This window comes from Pituophis catenifer, unplaced genomic scaffold (assembly GCF_029215685.1).
Source record: "Pituophis catenifer annectens isolate HBS135680 unplaced genomic scaffold, rPitCat1.0.hap2 SCAF_10, whole genome shotgun sequence".
Lineage (NCBI taxonomy): Eukaryota > Metazoa > Chordata > Lepidosauria > Squamata > Colubridae > Pituophis > Pituophis catenifer.
In genome coordinates, this window is record NW_027256890.1 from 786,631 (window position 1) to 808,961 (window position 22,331).

Genomic DNA, 22,331 nt, shown 5'->3' on the forward strand with positions numbered 1-22,331 from the left:
AGACCCAAGTCTTCTCACATTCCTCCGTTTGTCTTCTGAACCGGGGTCAGAAAGTGGCCCCATTATCAGGTTTCCTTGCACCTGGACAAAACAGGTGTTTGCTGACAGCCCACGTGGAGAGCATCTGCTTCTCACCCCACCCAACAGTGACATTTGGAGGGAGGGGAATTCATTACTCCTCTTCTGCTGGGTGTAGAGCACCACCTGCTGGCCCATTTGGGAGAGGCCAGTGGAAGCAACCAGGATGCCTTTTCTGCTGCCAGAGACGCCAAGCTACAAAAGCCACTTTGGGTCGTCTGGCTTTCTCCAGGAAGCCTGGATAGCAATTCCTGCATTCAGCAGGTGATCTACCAAGGAAGCAATGAACTGTGGATCCTTAAGTAATGCCAAGGACAAGCTGATGCCAACAGCTGGATTCCCCTCCCCCCCCATATCTCTACATCTATAGTGTTTGTCAATGAAGCAGTGCACAATGGTCCCATGGTCATCTCATTATCCAAGTTCATTTTAAATCTACCCCACACCCCACATTGGTGAGAGACAGAATCACTTGCTCCAGAGATCTGTAGAAAGTGGTGAGCCAGTCAAACTTGGACCTTCTGAATAACGTGTAGCTGGCCAGCTCAGTATCCTGCTGGAAAGCCCCCTTTCCGGGAATCGGAGGCTGCAGCCCAACCATTTTCAGTCCAGAGAATGGCCTGTACCACAGCACCTTCATTGGTCCTCTTGACTTCGTGTTTCCTTTTCACCAGGTCTTCTTCGATTTCCTAGACCCAGGAAGGAAAAACCAGGTTACACACCATTATCTTCAAGAGATCCAAGAACATTTTCTTACATCAGACTCTTTCGCCTTGGGGGGCAGAGATGACTGTGCTCAGTCAAGAGACAGCTGCTCCCAGGGATGTTCTGTCACCTGTCAGATGGATTGGACAACTCGGAAAGCATCTTGAGCGAAAGGGAGCCACTTCACCCAACCTGAGACTCTGAATGTCTTTCAGAATTATAGCCCTCTGATTCCCCAGCTGCCCAACTGCACAACAACGTGGCAGAGGTGGGAAAGACACTCCTGAAAAAGAACCCTTCCGCTGTTGACCCCCTTTGGGCTAAACCTCAACCCGGCTCCTTCCGTTATTAAAACAGACCTTTTCCACATCTTTCTCCAGAAGTGTAGCCGGGGGGAACAACTGGTTATGAACTCGCGGCTCCTCCACAGCAGCCTTAACATCATAGCCAAGCCACAGGGCATTGATGATGGTCTGCACAAAAGAAAAGGTATGGGATTAGGTCTCCAAGCATCTCTTGGCAGGACTGAAACTGGTGTTCTTTCCAGGGATCCATGAATCCAGGATGAGCTGGGAGAGACCAGAGAGGAGCTTTAGCTGCTCAGTAAAATGTCTGTCTTGCCAAGGAGCTTTGAGATGTACTTGATCATTGCTTTAACCAACAACTGTTTCCCCCAAGAGGCTGAGTGCCAGATAGATAAGAATGGAAAGCTCAATGCCACCAAGAATTTCAACATGGGGTGAACTGAAACTTTTTTCAAGGTTTGCGATTCCAATTTTACAATTCAAACTTTCAATTTTGGGGGGCTTTCAAATCCAAACATAACTTTAGATGAGAGACACCTGTCAACCTTTTCTCTCCATCTTCCTTTCAACTTCCCCAATTCACAGGTGCAGCTAAACCCAGCATAGATATTCATTCTATGGCAAAGAGCACAAAATTGATGTAACTATGGGGGTTAAATGTCCCTTTCCCCCCCCAGAAAGACAAAATTTACCAGCGCTTCAAAGATGGTCTGTTCAAGAACCTGAGTGAAAACCTGGTGAGCATCTCCTTTGGAAGTCACTTCTCTTTCTTTCTCTCAAGCACTGCATAGATCCCCTTTACTGGATCTATTCAATCCCATTTGCAGACCTCAAGTAACCTCAGTTAACCTTCTCTCCTATTGGCAGGCCCTCCTTAGGGGTCCTCCACAGTTGATTTATGAAAATCTCTGGTCCTGGTAGGCACATTGCTATCCCCAGAGGAGAAAAGGAGTCATAGAGGGAGATGCCCACAAATTGCCCTGGTGCCCATGAGTACTGCCTGTCCCCGCTTGATAGAGAATCTACGGGGTCCAGGGTTTCTTGAAAGAGCAAGACGAGGTGGTCTCCAAAAACATCCCTCAGCCTACCCAGCATGACCCACCAGGGCTGTTGCTGTTGTGATTTTTGTCCCTCCAGAAGCACCGACCACCATCCTGACTTTGTTCTTCTCATCCACCAGGATAGTCGGACACATGGATGAGAAAGGTTGTTTACCTGTTGGGGATGGAGCCAGGTGAGATGCATTGCTGGACACGATCCTTGAACCTGCCACTTAAACCACTAGCCAGTATAATTGTAGTAGTAAATATCCTGTGAACTATGGGCTGGTTCCAATCAGCCCTTCCTTTGCTCCTGTACAGATGAGAGCACATGGGAGGGGTTGGCCAGCCAGCATCTTACAAATGTAACTTCTCCTTGCAAGAACGGCTGGGTTTCATCACCCTCGACAGAGTCCTTGCTATGTTTCTACAGATCTCCAAGGCTCCCTTCTCTCAGGCCTGCGACAGAGCTCCCCTTGGGCAAGTCCACAAGCAGGGCTTCTTGGGGCTGGTCTGGATGGCAGGGACCATGGCTGAATTAAGCAGTTGGGGTTCACCCTTCTCTGCCTGCTGTCATCCCAGATTCTGATGCAGTGATTGGGTGATTGGGTAAGAGCTGATCATACAGGCTCAAGGGGAAAATATTCTGAGCACTAAATCCTAGAAGAAACAGGGAGGAGCCCTTCCCACAATCTTCCCCTTGGCAAGCTGCTTTCTAGGCCATTTCACAGCGCTGTTATCCCTCACAATGAGTCTCAGATACAAGCTGAATCCCCCTGTTTTGTAAGCAACACAACTTAGAGGGAATCAGGGAACCCTCTAGAGGGCATTGCAATCAACATAAAGAAGCGGTTATTCTCCCTGAATCAGGGAAAATCTCCCCTGCCATAAAGGGAGAAACGTGATTCCCATGCTAGAGCAACAAAGGAACCATGGAAAGGGATGGGTTCTCTCCCAGAAAACCCTTGGAGGGTCAGTTGGACTTGGGAGTCTGTGCTGTAAGTGGGGTTCAGACCAGCAGTGGGTTCCACTTAGTTTCGCTACTGGCTCAGAACTGTGAGCGCTTGTGGCACGTCTGCGCATGCACAGAACCTTCTGCACATGCGCAGAGCATCCATGATGATGTCCGGGCGGGTGGGTGGAACGTCCCGCCGCCGCCACTACCAGTTCACCCGAACCGGGGCGAACCGGTAGAAACCCACCCCTGGTTCAGACCTTCTGAAAGACCAAGCAAAGACAATAGCAAAGGCATTTGTATGGCCTGTGAAAAGTAACCATTGCCAGAATATTGGGAAGAGAAAAATATCTGGAAAGGAATTAATTGGGGGGGGGATAAGGACAAAAATAAAGCTCAGAATGCGGCTCACGTCAGCAGTGAGTGCCTGAAGGAAAATCTCCAGAGCTAACATAAGACAGGGCTAAGAACAATGTCTCCAAACATTTTTTTTCTACCAGTATTATTCTGATCTGTATAAAAGACCTGTTATCACCTGGAGAAAATAGATGAATATCCCAGAGAGCAAAAGGATTACAGGTGAACAAAGGGAATTTATGTAGGGACCTCTAACTATCAGAGAAATCTCAGAATCAATCTCAGAATCTCAAACAGCAAACCAGGAAAAGGGCTTGGAGCCTCCAGGCTGTATTATTATTGTCAGACTCCAGAAACCAATTTAAGCAGCTTCCTTTATGGTTTCTCATCTCTAGACAGGTAAGATGAGCAGCCTATAAATTCTATGAATAAATAAATAAATCTGGCCCAACTCCAGCAGCCTCCTTGTGCCATTCAAGAGATCCTCCGGGAACTCCCAAGGAGGAGCTGTTCCCTCTCTCTGACTCTTGTCTTCCCCCTCAACCTCTCTCCACTCTGCCTGGAATGTGGCCCCTCCCAGCTGGGAAGCTGGACTGCATTCCCAAGATGGCTGCCATCTTGACTCTTTTGACCACACACTGCAGACACCCATGACCCCTGGGAGAAGGGGAATGGCGGTCAGCTCAGTCTGGCTCACTTCCTGGAAGCAGCGGAGGCCTTTCCATGGATTGCCTCTCCTTCCATGGCTGCAGAGGCGCAGGGAGCTCAAGGGGGGAGGGGGGAGGGGGGATGCAGAGGCTGCCTAGAGGAGACCCTCCCTGGAGAGGGGTCTGGAGTGGGCCGGATGCTTTGCTCAAGCAGCAGGCGGAGAAGTGCACATGCAAAGCCTTACCTGGGGCAATGAAGTTGGCCACCGAAGGGGGGACCCCGAAGCCATTCACTATGTGGGGGGAGCTGAAGTCATCCATCTCGTTGTTGAAGATGATGCCATTCACAGGGGAACGGAGGTCGGAGCCAAAGCTGCGGAGGTGGGTGAGAGAAAGGGGGTCCATTCAGCAGCTCCTCTTTGCACCCAGCTTTCCTGCCACCCGTTCCTGGAAATGTTGAAGCTCCGAGGCCACAGGGGTCCTACTGCCCCTGCACAGAGCCCAGGCATCAACAGCCCTCTTCCCAGAAGGAGCTGCCAGAGGCTTCTCCATCCAAACTTAGCAAAGCGAGGCTGGTGCAAAAACCGGATTGACTGGCATACAAAGGCCTGGGAGACGTAGGTGTTTCAGGGCTTGTCTAGAGGGGGAAGGAAGGTAGCAGATGGGTGGGGCCATGCCAGGACATATCTGGGGAAGGAGCATGTCATGCACCCCCAGCCATTTCAGGAAGAGGGGCAGGGGAAAGATTGTGGGGAGCAATGGCAGATGGCACAATGGAAGTGTGGCTGTGAGGAGGTGGGCAGGGAAAGCTGCCTTTACCTGGCTAATAAGGGTAATGGCAAGCAAATTATTGGCTAATAAGGGATGGCAAGCAAAGATGGGCACCCTCCAGCTCCGGTTGGGGGCTCTTTGGAAAAAACAAACACAACTAGCTCTCGCCAACAAAACAAAACAATAGAACAACACTCCTGCTTGCACATGCATTCATCTTTCTTGCTTGCACGTTCATCTTTCTGGATGGCTTTGGGGTCTGTGTGTGTGAACACACAGACCCCAATGCCATCCAGAAAGATGAATGCTCAGATCAAGATTTGGGTGGGCAATTGTCCAGGTGCTATGGGGCCAGTTCCCTTGGCTTCTCTCCAGCCTCCATGGGCCACTCCCCCTTCCCCGGCTTCAGGAGCCTGGAGCTTGTGGAGGAAAAGCCACGATTTGGAGAATGGTCCTCCCAGAGCCCCTCAGCCCTGACCCTGCTGGAAAAGGCAGCCTCTGAGCCTGACTGAGCCCATCTCCAGCAGCCATTCCATCCTGAAGTCTCACTAGTGGTTGATGGTGCTGGTGGCCGAGACCGCACTGCCATCCTCAGCTACGACCGAGACATGGGATGTCCCAGCAGGCTCCGAAGTGTAGTAATCTGGTTCATAATAGCTGATGTTATGGGTAGTGTTGGTGATTTTGACCCGCAGGCTGTTGGCAAAGGACTCTGATGTCATGTTTCTGATCACCTAGATGGAAGAATGGAAGAGAAACCCTACAGGGAAAGGCAAGTGATAATTCACAGGCTGATGGCCTTCCTTGGGTTTTTCCTGAGGAACTAATGTGATGGCCAGCTTGTCTCTCAGCTCAGGACCCCCAGCAAAATACAGCGGAGTCACTCAGCTCTGTTCATCTGGGAGGAGGGTAGGAAAGGAGCAGAGCAGGGCACGGAGCTACCTCTGTGAGGTTGACAAACGCAGGGTCCCCAAGTAAACTCCTCTTGGCGTAGGCAAAGCGGAAAGCTTCCAAGATGCGATGGTACATCCAGCCTTTCTCTTCCGGAGTCTGGGTGCTGTTCTTAGAGAACCGGAAGCCTGCCGGGAGATCAAGAACAAACATCAGTCATGTCAGGGTCCATCGGCCACCAAAGCCAGAGGTTAGACCAGCCAAGTGCTGCCATTGGTAGCTCAAACTTGGATGAAGACAGTAAGTTGATGCAAGTTTTCCATGAGATGGTAGGAAATGATGGTTGTAACAAGGATTATCTGAAGCAAACCTGGCTGAGAAAGATGGGTGTGGGAGGGAGGTTGAAGAGGAGTGTCCCTGTAGTCATTGGGGAAACCTGAGGAAATGCCAGAAAGAGTATGTTAGTGTCTTGGGGTTTTCCTGGACTCACAATTCCTGCTGGAACACCAAATTGGAGCCATAGCTGGGAGCTGTCTTCATTCAGCTCTGACCGGAAGTGAAAAGTAGCAGCAGTGAATGCAAAAGTGGATTTGTGAGGCTTCTGACCTGAAAAAGCACAGGTAGAAATGGACAACATTTGGGAAGTGCAGTGTGGCTGCTCCCCTACATTCGCTAAAGAAGACATGAATGTTTATTACACCTTCTTTGATTTAGAAAACTTATACAATAAATGTGAATTATGGAATATTTTAGGTGAATATGGAGGTTGGTTGCTGTAGGGGATAAGTGAAATGTGACAAGGGGGAAGCCTGTGAAATGAAAGGAAATGCCAGAGGTTCAGCACGGAACAGAAACGGAATGGCATATGGCTGATCTTGAGGTTTGGATAAAAGCACAAGAAACAGCAAGGGGGTGAACGAGTTTTGGGGTGGGGCTACATGTGGGTGTGTGTGTGTGAAGGCAAATGGATGTGCCCATAGAAAAGAAGGGATCAAAAGGTCAAACATCAGAGGGGCCTGAATGGAAGCAAGACCAGCAGGAGAGCACATGAGGAATCCCAGGCTCTGCTGTATATATAGTAATATACCATACCTTGCAAAAGATTTCTGAAGGAATCCACGGGAAGAGCCTGGGGAGTGGAGTAAGATTGATGGAATTGAGCAATATCCCCCCCTGGAATTGGAACATTTCTTAAATGGGGGTCCGGGAGGTTTGAAGAGGTTCATGGAGTAGAAACCTCTTGAAGCACCAATTTCATTTGGACCATTTCTCCCTGAGTGGAGTCATTTAAGCAGCCAAAATGATGCAATGCCTTCAGGTAAACCTCCCAAACAGAAGTGCAAAAAATGCAAAATAATTCGGTTCATGTGATTTGCTTCTTTTCTCCATTTCTGCCTTTGGGTGGGTGGGTGGGCAGTAGCTTTGAAAAACCATTGAGGCCATCTAAAGTTATAATAAAAATGCAATTAAAGCTAACACAAACCAAAGCTCCGTACAACCGAGAAATCAAGGTAAAACCAATAAAAGGAACAAGGAAAAGTGATGAGGCTGGCAGTGAAAATGCCCTCAAAAGGCCAGCAGATAAGGAAGGAAACCTTGCCTGGCAATACAGAAACATCAATGAAGAGGGATGTGAAGCTGCCAAATGCATCAATTGGCACACACAGTTCCCACCATGAGCTCTCCGGGTGGGATGGGACATTTCTGGTGGCAGCCAAAAAAAGTTGTTGGGCTCAGCCCCCTACCTAACCCTCCTGTTGCATATTAAATAGGAGTGGTCTGCCGCCAAACTGGCGCACTCCGGTCTGCCAAACTGGCATGAAAATATTCAAATCTGATTGGCCAAGCCATCTGACAGCTCCCAATAAAAGGGCAAGATGTCCGATGAGCTGGCTGCTGGGTTTCACTGTTATATTAATAAAGAGCTGTTGTTACTGAGAATTGTCCTGCCTCTTCCATCGACCTATCTAACACTGACAACGAAGGTGGGATTGGAAGAAATGCAGAACAAAAAAAGCTGATCAGAGCCACCACTGTAGCCAGAGGAATAGAGAATCGTCTAGTGGTGCAACCGAGCACGTCCTGTTTTGGGCCAAAATGACCACCCTCGCTCCTCCCCCACTGTTCAACCCAGCCACAGACCAGTGGGACTCGTACATGCAGAGATTTGAGTGTTTCATGGAGGCCAACGATCTTCTCGGTCTCTCGGACAACAGGAAGAGGGCCCTCTTCCTCAGTTATTGCAGATCTGAAGTCTTTGACACCACGAAGGCATTGATCACGCCCACAGTCATATAGGCAGGAGTCTCGGCAATGCTATAAAACATGCTTCAGGCACATTATGCACCAGTACAGTCAAAGTTCGTGAGAAGGCGCAAATTTCACCGGAGAATGCAAGAAGAGGGAGAAACAGTTAACCAATACATAGCGACATTAAGAAAAGCTGCAGCATACTATGAGTTCAGGGAGCTGGATAATATGCTGTTAGAGCAAATTATTACCGGAGTGAGGGACATAAACTTGCAAAGGCAATTGTTAGCAAAGCCTAACCTCACTCTGCAGACTGCACTAGATGAAGCCAGAGCTGCAGAGTCATCTAGCAAGTCAGCAGCAGCGCTTCAAAATAATAGTAGCTCGCCAACTTTGCGCCAAAAAACTTCTGTGCATTGAGAGAATGACTAACACAAGGACTCAACAGATGAGGAAGATGATATATGTCGCCTCCGGGCAGAAAAGAAGAAAGTCAACCCTGAGTCTGAGGACAAGCAGCCTCCCTGTACAGGATGTGGGGGCAGATACCCTCGGGCAGCCTGTAGATACCGAAATGTGACATGCCAACGGTGTGACCGTAAGGGACATTTGGCAAGGGTCTGCCATGCCAGCCAGCCCGCCATTTTCTGGACAAGACAAACACCCACATCACAGGGAGCCAGAAAATCGCAGCCCTGGAAGCCCCGGCAAGGAGGGGAGAGACCTACGGAAGCCAAGGATGCTTACCAGACGAGCATTAGACAGGGCAATACAAATAAGACCAAGAAGCTACATGTCATGGTCCGGATGGAAATTGACACCGGGTTTTCCAGATCGAGTTCAAAGGATTGAGAATTATGGTTGTTGGCGGCCAGTTACCAAGCCTGCTTGGGTTGGAGTGGTTCAAGGCCCTAGGAATGGGAGTGACTGGAATAAACGCCATTGCCAATGACAGCGCAGAAAACCTAACCTGAGAATTCGAGGACGTCTTCAGCAGCGGCTTGGGCAGCGCAGACAACCTAACCTGACAGCGCAGACAACCTAACCTGAGAATTCGAGGATGTCTTCAGCAGCGGCTTGGGAATGCCTATAACTTTCAATTTAGACCCAGGTATTGCACCAATCTGGTTGAAACCGTGAAGAGTCCCCCTTGCCCTTAAACCAAAAATTGATAAGGAATTAGATAAACTAATTGGTCAAGGGATCCTTGAACCGGTCGATCATGCCCGCTGGGAGACCCCCATAGTCACGTCGATAAAGGCTGACGGTTCAGTCTGCATCTGCACAGACTATAAGTGTACACTCAGTAAGGCCTTATAGCAGAGCACCTATCCTGTTCCTATCGTTCAGCACTTGTTACATTCATTAGGAGCAGGAAATACGTTTGCTAAGCTCAACCTGGCTCAAGCATACCAACAATTGCCTGTAGATGATGCGACAGCTGAGGTGCAAAAAATAGTAACTCACAGAGGGGCATTTAAGTGCTGCCGTCTACAATTTGGTGTCAGCGTGGCACCAGATCTATTTCAGAGTTTAATGGAAGGATTATTACAGGGTAGTCCCGGGGTAGTATCCTATTTCGACGATGTCCTGGTGTCAGCTACAAATAAGGCTGAACTCACCAACCGACTGAGAACGGTCCTAACGCGATTCAGAGAAGCTGGATTAAAAGTCAAAAGAGAAAAATGCCAGATCACTGCGCCCAGAGTAGAGTTCCTAGGGTATCTGATCAACGGTTCGGGGATATACCCCACTGACAGTAAAATTAAAGCAGTTTGGAATGCCCCCACTCCTCAGAATAAAATGGAATTGCAGGCATTCCTGGGTTTGCTAAATTTCTATAGCGTTTTCCTACCACAGAAAGCCACAATAGCTGAACTGCTGCATAGACTCTTGGGGGGAAAGGTTGTTTGGACCTGGGGCCGGGCTGAATCTACCGCTTTTGCTGCTGTGAAAAAATTATTGTCCTCTGACAGCATGCTGGTTCAATACAGCAAAACTTTGCCCCTAGTCCTGTCCTATGACGCCTCTCATTTCGGGGTAGGGGCAGTCCTTAGCCATTGCATGCCCAATGGCACGGAGGCACCCATTGTGTTTTATTCATGGACCTTGTCCTCTGCAGAGCGTAACTACAGCCAGCTGGACATAGAGCGCTGGCTGCGGTTGCTTGGGTCCAGAGATTCCATGACTATCTCTATGGGAGAAACTTTGACCTCATCATTGACCATAAGCCCTGCTGGGCTTATTGGCCGGTGACCGCCCCACACCATTGACATTGTCCCCTCATGTGACCAGGTGGACTATTTTCCTGGCTGCTTACAGTTACCAGTTGGTCTACCAACCGGGCAAGTCCCTGAGTCATGCGGACACACTCAGCCATTGTCCGCTACCCGAACTATTGGAGGACTCTGCCCCTGCCACCATGGTTCTCCTCATTAAGGACATTGCAGCAGGCCCTATTACAGCAGCCGAGATTACGCGGCACTCATATAGAGAGACTCATTTGAAACAAATTTTGAACTATGTGTTGAGGGGTTGGCTGACCACTCCCATGAAGGGAGAATTGCAACCGTATTATATGCGTCGAACCGAATTGTCTGTAATGAAGGGTTGTCTGTTATGGGGGGAAAGGGTGGTCATACCCCCCAAGTTACAATGGGGAGTGCTGGAGGTCTTACATGTAGGACATCCTGGAATAGTCAGGATGAAGGTGTTGGCTAGGAGGTATGTCTGGTGGCCTAATATGGACCGAGATATAACAGAATGGGTTGCCACCTGCACACCTCGCCAGGATTCCAGACCGGCACCTCCCTCTGCCCCCGCTAAAGAGTGTGGAAACGCCCAAGAATTTGTGGTCCCAGGTGCATATAGATTTTGTGGGACCAGTAAAAGGGCAAACGTTTCTGATTGTGATAGACGCTTACTCGAAATGGTGGAGATATTTTTTATGCAATCCACCACAGCAGAAGCAGTAATACGAGTATTGAGGAGACTGTTTGGAATGCACAGCCTCCCTGATCTGTTGGTGTCAGATAACGGGCCACAATTTACAGCTAATCAATTTGAAATGGTCTTAGCCGAATGTTTCCACATGCCCTGGTTATCCCATTCCACCCAGCCAATAATGGACAGGTTGAGCGGATGGTGAGATCGGCTAAGGAAGCCCTTTCATGAATGGGCCCAGGCGTTTGGCAAGCCCGAATAGATTATTTATTTATTTATTTGTTTGTTTGTTTGTTTATTTATTTATTTATTTATTTTTGTCGCATTTCTATGCCGCCCAACTCCCAAGGGACTCTCAGATAAATTCCTGCTAGTCCAACACATCACCCTGAGTGCTACCAGAAACAGAAGCCCAGCTGAGTTACTCATGGGAAGGAGGATCTGATCTCAATTAGACCGTTTGCATCCCAATTATGTAGTCGAAACTCCTCCCGACTCAACTGGGAAAATCAGATCCTTTGAAGTGGGAACTAAAGTATATGCTCACAATTATGCCAGGGATGCCCTCTGAGTTTCTGCACGGGTGGTACAAACGACTGGCCTTCACTCATATAAAGTGGAGCTGGAGGACGGCAGACTGTGGTCATGGCACTTGGACCAAATCTGAGGCCGTCTTGAACACTCAGCACTGAGGCAATCAGAGATAGCCTAAGCAAATAAAGACCTAACTCCTAGAGACCCCAGCCAACAAAATAGGCAGTTTCCTAATTCTGACTCAAACACGATTGTACAGCGGGAGCACTCGCCTGAGGAACCAAGACTCCAGTGGAGACTCCCGGAGGGGATGGGCCTGGAAAACCCAACCACGCCTCACGACGCAATCCAGATTATTCCATTGGCGAATGCAGAGCCAGCAGCAGGGCCATCCATTCAGGCCACCACCCAGGAACCAACTGACCTGCACAGGTCAACTAGGACTAAACAACACCCCACCTATCTACGTGACTATGTTTTGTGTAACTGTTGATGATTGGTTATTGTGCTGTCTAAGAGGGGAGGGGTGTTACATATTAAATAGGAGTGGGCGTAGGTTACACTCCAGTCTGCCAAACCGGTGAAAAAATGCTCAAATCTGATTGGCCAAGCCGTCTGACAGCTCCCAATAAAAGGGCATGCTGTCCAACGAGCCAGCTGCTGGGTTTCACTGTTATATTAATAAAGAGCTGCTGTTACTGAGAATTGTCCTGCCTCTTCCATTGACCTATATAACACCTCCCCCCACCAACTGTTCTGCATTTCAAACCTTGGGGTCCTGTCCTTGTCCTTAGCCCCCCCCCCCACTCACCTGCCCCAGGAGGGATTGGGAAAGTCAAACCACCTTAGCAGAGCTTCGGAGAGACCGAAGGCCTGCTGCCCAGATGGAAGAGGAAACAGCACAAGCAGACCTAAGGGCATCCACAGGGAGAGAAGGTAGACAGAGAGGCAATTTTAAAATATCTGGTAGTCCATCCAATTGAGGGACACCCTAAAAACTGCAAAACAGCCAAAGAAAACTGCCTGTCTCCAGATCAGAAGACGGCCCCTTTAACCCATTGGGAGTGGAATGGAGGGACCTCTGGGCTGAAACCAACAGGGTGCCACTTCTTGGGGTAATCCTGTTGCAGCATTTTTCATAGTTCATAGTCCCATCGCCCCCCCCCCCCCCCACTTATACTGTTGAAGCTGAGTTGACATTCCGGTTCTGGGGGCAATTTTGCAACCCTCCCAAAAAGAGAATGTCCCAATGAAACCGTATAAATATTAAAGAGGTGGAAGAATCCTGACCTTTCAGGATGTTGAGGATCAGGGCCAGCACAGGACCACTTAAAGGAGCACTGGGCACATACATGCTGAATTGGCCAAGTTGCAGTTTTAAAGGATTTTCTTCCAGGGTTGGTCGGTAATCCCTCAGGTCCTCCATGGTAAGGATCCCGCCTGCAACAGAAGGAAGGTAATCCTGACAACTGGGCCATTTAGAGATGATGCACAGATCCCCAGCTCTGGTGTGCCCACTGCCAGGAGCCCTGTCTTGCTCACGGGGGAACATTACCACATGGCACCCAGATAAAGGGAGAAGCGTTGGGCATCCTCTCCCAATATTTAACAATAAAAGCACATCTTCTAAGCTTTATCTGCTCTTATCTTTCATTAATTTTAATTCTGGTTTGATTTGTATTCTTGAACTTATATCGTGTATTTTTAATGCTCTATTTTGCAGATGAGTCTGAAAGTGGGGTGAAGCCCTTTCCAAGGGCTGCAGAGGGGCTCACGCCAGCCCTCACCTCCCACAGGGAGGGAAAGAGTTTGCAAAGTTGGTGCCCACCCTGGGAGACACATTTTCTAAAACTCTCTTGAATGCTTCTGACTCTCAGCCATTTGGTTCTAGTTACCAGGCTACTGAGACCAAATATTAGCTTTCTAAGTTACTAAGATGTGCTTTGAGGTTTGGAGGGCTCCACAAACCAGTCCGGCTTCTCCAAGGAGGATCGATTATCTGCGGTCTGAGCTAGAGAGGCAGCAAGCCCCTTCTTGCCCCATATCAGAAAGTTACTGCTACAATTCAGATGTCCCATGGCACCTGACTTCTCAGCTGACCTGCTCTCTCCAAAGTGAGTTTATGCTCCAGGCCAGGAGCCTTCCTTTCAAATTTTCAGCCAGTTTCTGAACAGTATTTCTTAATTTCATCTATAGGTATTTGAAGTGGCTCTCTGAATGCCATCAAGATTCTCTTTCCACCACCAATTCTTGGAAGCTAAAGTACATAGAGCCCCACAAAGGGGCTTCCCAGAAGCATTGATGGCAGTACCAACAATTGGCACCAGAGATGTTGACAGTCTGCATTCATCACTGCAAAACAAATGTTTCCCTCTCTCAACTATTGCATTTAGGATGACTTCCAAAGGGAAATATAATCTTAAATGGTGTAAATGTGATCACTCCCGGATTCTTATGTCTTCCACAGAATTCCCTCACCTACAATGCCTGGCCCTCTGTGGCTGCCTGCCATGTTCCCCACCTTTGGTTCACCCAAGAATTCTGCAACTCAGCGGCATCCTTTGGCCCCACAACGCTGGGCTCTTGTCAATCCTCCTAGCCAGGGGTGGGTTCTACTTACTTTTACTACCGTTTTGCATCGTGCCTGTGCACGAGTGTTTGCTTCGCTCATGTGCACGCGCGCTCTTCTGCGCATTTTCAGAATTTTCTGTGCATGTGCAGATCAATTTTGATGATGTCCGGGTCAGTGGGCAGAGCCTCCCGCTGGTTTTACTACCAGTTCTTGCGAACTGGTCCAAACCGGGGGCAACCCACCACTGCTCCTAGCTAAACCAGACAGGAAACCCAACCAGGTGAGCTAAAGCTCCCTTACTGTAAGACTGCATGAACAAAATCTTGCAAGTCGGAAGATACAAACTTCCCTCCGCCACAAAAGTATTTGATCCATTAATGCAGATCTATTTCTATGTTTCTTTTTCTGTTCATTTTACTTTAGCCCCTGGGGACTCCTGTCTCTCTTGTCTGGTTGCTTCCTAGGCAGCTTCTCTTCCCCTCGTCCCCCAAGGACACCCACATGGTCCATTACAGTTCTGTGGCAAGGCCAATTTGCAGAGTGTCTCCCCCCATGCCCCCAAGACAGGCTACAGGGCAGTGTCCTCAGCGGGACACTTTTGGAGCAAATATCCCCATTTATTATAATTTGCCATGGAACAGGTTTTGCTAAGTGGGTAGCAGAACACCCCCCCCCAGGAGGGACTTTGATATGCGTAAGCCTTCCAGCGGGATAGACCCAACACTGAGTGCAGGGCTGCAATCAGAACCAGCAGTCCCAGCACAGCAGGACAGGACCAGCTGTTTTGCTTAAGCAGAATAGGCAGATGGTGAAACCAGCCTCTACTGGCTGCCCGTATTGCTTGGGCTGTGGAAATGCTTCCAAAGGAGAAAATGACAACTGACCCCCTGCTTTGTAGATAGTTTGCTGCTCACCTGCATTTTGGACCTCAGCCACCATCTGCTGTGCCAGGTTGCCAGTGTAGAAGGCATCCGCGCCCTGGTTGGCGATGGTCTCGTAGGTGCTGGCCAGTTTGGGCAGGCGGAGGAGTTGCTTCTCCTGCAGCACCTTCCCGCTTTTGCAGAAGACCTCACTGAGGACAAAGGCGTTATTGGAGAGAGAGCCACGAGCTCTGCCAGAGTTTCTCAACTTCAGCAACTTTAAGAGGTGTCGACTTCATCTCCCAGAATTCCCCAGCCAGAACTGTGGAAACTGAAGTCCACACTTCTTAAAGGTTGAGAAACTTCCTGCACCAACTCAGAAAGCTCAGGCTGCCCAAAGATCTGCTGATTCAGTTCTACAGAGGAATTATTGAGTCTGTCATCTGCACCTCTATAACTGCCTGGTTTGGCTCTGCAACCAAGCAAGACAGACACAAACTTCAACAGATAATTAGAACTGCAGAAAAAACAATTGCAACCAGCCTGCCTTCCATTGAGGACCTGTGTACTGCAGGAACCAGAAAGAGGGCCGTGAAAATATCTACAGAGCAGGGGTGAAATCCAGCAGGTTCTGACAGGTTCTGGAGAACCGGGAGTGGAAATTTTGAGCAGTTTGGAGAACTGGCAAATACCACCTCCGAGTGGGGTGAGAATGGAGATTTTGCAATATCCTTCCTCCAGGAATGAGGAGGGAATGGGGATTGTGCAGTATCCTTCCCCTGCCACGCCCACCAAGCCACTCCCACCAAGCCAATGTGCCCCATTGAGTTATGTTATCCCAGATAGAGAGATCGTTTAAAGCTTTTTTCTGTACAGAAAAAAGACGTGTGTGGGTAAGCCACAAGTGAGCGCAACCTCCCCCCACTTTTAAAAGTGAGTTCACGTTATACTTTTTCCAAATCATGCCCCTTCTTAGGGTGGGTTTTTGTGTGGAAAGAAAATTAAAAGAAAACAAAGTCATAACTTAGATCATGTCAGGAGTCATGCGGCCCCTCGTTCTCACTGTAAAAGTTAGCAGGAACCTGCTTACGAAACACACACGATTGGCTTGATCTCAGCTTCTCCCTTTCCTGCACCTCTTGTCTGCTGGTTTCTAATTATCTTGCTCCATAAGAGGCAGAATTAATCAGTGAACAAACATGGGTGTCTCTACGGCCTCAAATTCCAGCCACACATGGAACCGTGACAGCCTCTCACTGCCACGTATCCTATTCTCTGTCACCCGTGTTCCAAGGGCCTCTCGTTAGCCTCTCTCACCCCAATTAGCAGAGCTGAGATGCTGACTGGGAAACCTTTGTGGCTGCAGTAGAGATAAGGAGGCCACCTCACCCTTCTGCCGTTCAAGGAATCTTATAAAAAGGAGGTTGTTGAGGAGACCCTGAACATGGCCCCATTCAGGAACCTGAAACGCCCAATGCATTGCAGCACTTTTTCATGCTGCTTCCATATTTAGACACCAAATCCTAAAATGCCACCAGGAAGCAGCAGAAGCAGCCAGATGTACCGGAAGGGAGTGGTCACCTTAACTGGCCCTAGACAAAGAGGAAGGTTTGACCTGCTGATAAAAGGCTTGTGGGGCCAACACTGGGGATGGTTCTATGGGGAATGCTGCAGGAGATCTTCCCCAAATTGCACAATGGTCTTGAAAGGGCCTTCCCTTCAGATTTTGGGCTCCAGCCTAAAAAGAGGTATTCCTTTTACAAGATCTTGACCATCACTGGCCATAACTGAGAAGCCCACCTTCCTTCCTTCCTTCCTTCCTTCGTTCCTTCCTTCCTTCCTTCCTTCGTTCCTTCCTTCCTTCCTTCGTTCCTTCCTTCCTTCATTCCTTCCTTCTTTCCTTCTCATTCCCATCTCCCTCCCTCCCTTCCTTTCCAGCTGGTCCCTGAGTTGACCTAGGTAGCCCTCCCCCCTGCAACCTCCCTCGGGAACTTCAACTTGAGAAGAGTCACGTCTTCCACCCACCCACCCAGCAGGACATGCGCTGCCTTGAGCTGAGGTGCTCCCTGCTCCTACCACAAGGACGGGATGCTTTCAATTTCACTGCTCCTGGACTCCAGGGCTTTGGCCAGGCCTTTACCAACAGGGAAGCCTTCTCTGGCTAACTGGATGCTGGGCTGAAACAGCTCCTTCCAAAGCAGTTTGCCATGTCGTCGGTGGGCCATTTCATAGCCACGGATTTCTCCCGGAACTGCAATGGACAATCCACCTGGAGCAAGCAGAGGACAAAGGGATCAAGACTCCAGCCAATCCACTCCCCTATCATCCAGGACCATCAACATAATTTTGTTTTCCACCCATAATCTATTTCTTCCTTCACTATAAACTGAGTGCCCAGAGCTAGATTGCAAGAGTTATTGACTTAGGCAATGCCTTCTTCCTGTTGACCCCTGTTCTCCACTGAGTTTTGTGAATGTCCAAGAAAGAAACACTCATTTTGAGTAGAGTTTGTAGGTGGTCATATAGTTTGTGGGTAGACATCTTTACAACTTGTACAATCAATAATTATGCCAAGTCTATGGTTTTAGTTCTTAGTTTGAATTTTCAAGGCCAAGAATCATAGGGCTAGAAGGGACCTCCTGCTTATTGCAGGGTCCCCTAGAGACTCTCTGATGACCACCCAGCTTAGATAACAGGCAAGAAGCTAAAGTGAGTAGATGCACAAGACCACAGAAGACCTGAGATCCTCAGGAACCTTCTTGCACACAGTGTGTGGTCCTTGCCAGCCAAGCCATTCCACACATTTCTGAGCCTGGTCACCTTCAGACTCTCTTGAGGTTTATGGACCCTTGATCCCAAGCTCATGAGGAAATCGCTCATCTGTGCAGCCAGCCACTACTGGTGGTGTGTGCCTCTTGCTTTACCTTTCTGGGACACAGCAGTGTTGTTGCCAAACATGTCTCGGGATGCATTCTTGGGTGCCACTTCCCTGGCATTAATGATTTCCACTTTCCCTTGAAAGGTAAGGAACAAGATAAGGTTCTGCTGCCTCCCTGTTGGCAAGTCAATGCATAAACCTATCCAGGCTTTCTGAGTGATATCTTCAAGGCATAATTCAAAGAAAGGTTAACTTTTCAAGAACAAAAGTTATTATGGATGCCCCACCTCTATGCCGGTTCAGCAGTCAGTCATCACCTATTTCTCTGTACATCCTTTGACATTGACCTCACTCCTATTTTTTGAAATAGAAACATTACCAGTAGTTTGCGATAGCTAAGTAGTCATTTGGCCCAGCAGACATATCTGAAATATGACAGCATTTTATGGGCAATGTCGCCAAACAGGAGTAGGAGAGGTCTGTCACCAAAATCTCATTTACTAGAAAAGAAGAAGGCCAGGTGGCTCTAACTCCTCCTGACCCCAGGCCCACCCCTACCCCCAACCTTGTTCCCAGAAGGAATTATTTCATGTTCCAGATAATCTTTTGTGTGAGTGTGTCTCTGTGAAAAGTCAGACAACCTTCTAAGCTGAGTAGGGGTTGAAGCACCCAAGTTTTCTCCCCATACCTATGGAAGCAATTTATATTCCTGGAGCATCCTTGAAAATAGTTAAACATATGTAGACTCTGGCACTTTGCTGGCAGCATGCCAACTTTCCCTTATCTTGGTGAACATTAACCCAAATGAAGAAAAGTCATCAAGTATCTGAGGTTACTTCTGTGAACTCATATGCTGTACTATAAACTCACAAATCCTTTCTATTTCTAATTATTACGGTGCTGTGCACAACCTATTTTAACATGCTGAATAAGGCAACCATTCAGGAGATCTCATACAAGATCCTAGCATGGCTGCCTCTGTGTGTGTATTGGCTTATCACTCCCACTTGTTTTCAGAACATGGTGATTTTACTCTCCATGCCAAAAGCAGGCAAAGGCCACCAATCAGCAGAGCTGGAAAGTCCAGTCATGTCTTCCATGACATCTTCTGGAATCCCCACACAAGGCTACCACAGCTCCTGCCCTCCTTACCCTCTGTTGAGAGGATGGTGAAAAAAAGGCCTCCTCCAATGCCCATGCTGTGGGGGTTCATCAGGCCCATACACAGGAGACTGGCAATGGCAGCATCCACAGCGGATCCCCCTTTCTGAAGGATGTCCCTGCATGGTGAAAGATAAACATCGAGTGAACCTTCCCAGGACAGAGCTCAAGGCCTGGGCAGCAAGGAGACAGAAGGAGACCACAGCTGGCCAAAGGAGTTCCCCAAAACTAGAAGATTCTCCCAATGGTCTCATGAAATCCAAGACTAGCAACCATGCAGAAGTTTGGAGATGCTTGGAGCCATAGTGGACAATCACTTATACATGAGCCAGCCGTGTGCTGCAACTGCCCAAAAAACTAATGCAATCCTTGGTTGCCTAAACAGAGGGACAGAGTCAAGATCACATGAAGTATTTGTACCGCTTTATAAATCCTTAGTATGACCACACCTGGAATAGTGTATCCAGTTTTGGTCACTACATTACAAATAAGATGTTGAGACTTTGGAAAAGGTGCAGCAACAAAGATGATTAGGGGTCTGAAGGCTAAAACATATGAAGAACGGTTGCAGGAACTGTATGTCTAGTTAAATGAAAAGAAGGACTGGGGGGGGGACATGACAGTGTTTCAATATCTAAGGGGCTGCCACAAAAAAGGGGGTCAATCTATTTTTCAAAGCACCAGAAGACCAGACAAGAAATCATGGATGGAAACTAAGGAGAGAAGCAACCTAGAACTAAGGAGAAATTTTCTGACAGAGCAATCAACCAATGGAATAGCTTGCATCCATAAGTTGTGGTTGCTCCATCACTTGAGATTTTTAAGAAGAGATTGGACAGCCATTTATCCAGAATGGTATAGGGTCTCCTGCTTGAGCAGGGGGTTGGACTAGAAGACCTCCAAGGTCCCTTCCAACTCTGTTATTCTGTTCTGTTCTGCTGCTCAAGAACTTCTGAGGCTGCATCTAGCCAGTTGCTGGTGCTAAAGCAAACCAGACATTTTTTAGTTTTGTTCAGGCTGCAGGTCTCAGATCCAGAAGTGACTGGTGGAAGAAGCCAACATCATTTTAGAATTAGAATTTAAGGTTAGAATTAGAATTAAAATTAGGGTTAGAATTAGATGGGCAGGGGAGAGTGGTGGGGGGGGCAGGAGAGGAGGCAGCCGGTCAGCCAGTTGGTACCTGCTGATAGATATGTAATAGATCAGAAATGACATTTTACACCCAATAATTTATTGAAGGACACAGATGCAAAAACATCTTCATACCTCTAAATTATACTCCTGAAACAAAAGGGTAACAGTGAGGAGCAGCAAGGACTGTTCTGTTTCAGGGTTTTTGTTGGCTTGTTTGTTGTGCCTCCAAGTCAGTTGAGCCCTGGAAATGCAGTTTTCTTGGCAAGGTTTACCACCTTTAAAGCGCTCCATGGCATAGGACCTAGTTATCTTCGAGACCGCCTGCTGCTACCGATGACCTCCCACTGACCTATGCGCTCCCACAGAGAGGGCCTCCTCGGGGTGCCATCAGCCAAACAATGTAGGCTGGTGACCCCCAGGGGGAGAGCCTTCTCTGTGGGGGCATCTACCCTCTGGAATCAGCTGCCCCCAGAGATAAGGAGAATCCAAGACCTCGGTGCCTTCCGCTGTGCCCTTAAAACTTTCTTTTTTCAGCAAGCCGGGCTGGCTTAACATATTTTTTAACATATTTTTTTTAATATTTTTAATTGGTTTGTTATCTTAAATTGGGGCCAAATTAATATATATCCTTTTAATTGTTTTTAATGTTTAGTGTTTTAATGTATTGTATGTTTTTATCTGGTTGTACACCGCCCTGAGTCCCTCGGGAGAAGGTGCGGTATATAAATTCGAAATAAAATAAAATAAAATAAATAAATAAAAAAGTTTTTCCAGAGGTGGTTTGCCCTTCCTTCCTTCCTAGGGCTTAGGGAGAGTGACTGGCCCAAGGTGTCTCAACGGGCCATGTGCCCAAGGTGGGGCTGGACTCACAGCTTCCCAGTTTCTAGCCTGTGGTCTTAACCATGCTACCACACTGGCTCTTTTATTTGGCTGTAGCAGCAAATTCCTGTGGTGGAGCTTCAGACGTCATTTGGAGGCAGTCTGGATTGTGGCTTTTGAAAAAACGAAGGCTTGCAGCCTTTTCCTGCCCAGACCAGATTAGGGGCTTCTGGGAATATGCAGCTGTTGTCCAGCAACACCTACCTCCCAATGACTGAACAGGGGCCCGCATCGGTAGCCACTGCTGCCTTTGCGTAGATGTGTTCTTGTGGCTGTGAGCGCAGCCCAAAGAATAGCCCAACACCAATTGCAACAGCCGAGAGCAGCGCCATCAGGATCCCGATCTTCAAGAGCTTCGTGTTCATGTTTCTTGAGAAAGAAAAGGAGAGGCGGATTAGCAGAAGCCCCAGAAAGCAGCCTAGGCAGAAACGAGGACAGTTCACCCCACAGAGGGACATGCAACCCTCCCCGGACAGCCAAGCATTGGGAGAGAAGTCTGGTTGAGGGGTGGGTGAAGCTTCTCGGGATCAATGGCTTCAGTTGCTGCTTTGGCCTCAAATGTCTTGAGGTTTCCTATGTTTTTATTGGGTTTCTAGAAATGTGACATTGCTCGGGAGCCCCAGAAGACAGAAACATAACCGGTTATTTCAAATACATAAGCGGATAATGGCTTCATGTTCATTGTTGTCATGAAGGCTGTCTACAAGGTAACAAAGATGGGCCCTGTGAACAAATAGGAATGTTGACCCTATTTCAAATCATGCTCCCCCCCCCGATCAAATCAGCAATGGATCCCCCTCCTGTAGCCCTCCTGTTCCCCACAGCCCTCCCTCTTCTGTGTCTCACCAGAAAGGAAGACCTCCCAAAGAGCCAGGGTAGCCTCAAGTCATGACAAGAACAGATTGTGCCATCCATTGTGTGGTGCCTCCCGAATGAGGTGCAAGCAGCATGACCCGATGTCAGTACAGACCCCCACCTGCAACCTGAAGTCCAGAGCCTCACTGCTCTCTTCCCATATGTGCTGAAGGTGGGGTGAGATGAGCGACAGGAGGTGTGTTCTTGCCAACATTACCTGCTGTTGTGTGGAGCAATGTCCGGAAGCAAGGCTCCTTCTGATCCCAAAGCAATCTATGGGGATTCCTTCCTTTCCTCCCTTGTGGGATCTCTCTGGAAAGACAAACGCTGAAAGAGCTGGTGAAGATCAAAGGCTCTCAGATGTTGGACGATCTTTCTGCAGAAGGGAGGACAGCTCTTGTGGCAACAGGACAAGCTCAGGGGGGCAGCAGCCCAGGCCTGGAGAAGCTCCCTGGCAAAAATTCCCTTCCATTGGCTCCTGAAGCCCGAGCCTTCCCACCACCACACAACTGCCCT

The 22,331-nt window shown here is 48.5% G+C and overlaps 2 protein-coding genes across 2 annotated transcripts in view; one reads left to right on the forward strand and one right to left on the reverse strand.

The window, feature by feature from the left end:
* The window catches only part of GGT5 (gamma-glutamyltransferase 5), a 49,759-nt gene extending 48,461 nt beyond the window's left edge, over positions 1 to 1,298 (forward strand). Inside the window, exon 14 of the transcript XR_011600805.1 lies at positions 753 to 1,298. The gene's annotated coding sequence lies outside the window, so the exon portion shown is untranslated. The remainder of the gene's footprint in view (positions 1 to 752) is intronic.
* GGT1 (gamma-glutamyltransferase 1) lies at positions 624 to 22,053 on the reverse strand. The gene is made up of 13 exons (XM_070950301.1): positions 22,033 to 22,053; positions 21,165 to 21,329; positions 18,939 to 19,066; positions 17,833 to 17,922; positions 16,985 to 17,177; positions 14,963 to 15,120; positions 12,767 to 12,916; positions 5,801 to 5,937; positions 5,408 to 5,592; positions 4,333 to 4,460; positions 2,191 to 2,303; positions 1,143 to 1,256; positions 624 to 767 (listed from the first exon to the last, which is right to left on the reverse strand). The coding sequence occupies exons 2-13, from the start codon at positions 21,323 to 21,325 to the stop codon at positions 624 to 626; spliced, it is 1,701 nt and encodes a 566-aa protein (XP_070806402.1). The 5' UTR covers positions 21,326 to 21,329; positions 22,033 to 22,053.
* Positions 22,054 to 22,331: the final 278 nt, after the last annotated feature.

What these genes read in the sequence shown, in the direction of transcription:
- GGT1 (XM_070950301.1), bottom strand. Translation starts at nt 21,325, where the DNA reads ATGAACACGAAGCTCTTGAAGATCGGGATCCTGATGGCGCTGCTCTCG. An exon ending in GATCCTCAACATCCTGAAAG is followed by an intron (nt 5,938 to 12,766) that starts GTCAGGATTCTT and finishes ATCTCCCGGCAG; the next exon opens with GCTTCCGGTTCTCTAAGAAC. An exon ending in CGTTTGTCAACCTCACAGAG is followed by an intron (nt 5,593 to 5,800) that starts GTAGCTCCGTGC and finishes TCTTCCATCTAG; the next exon opens with GTGATCAGAAACATGACATC.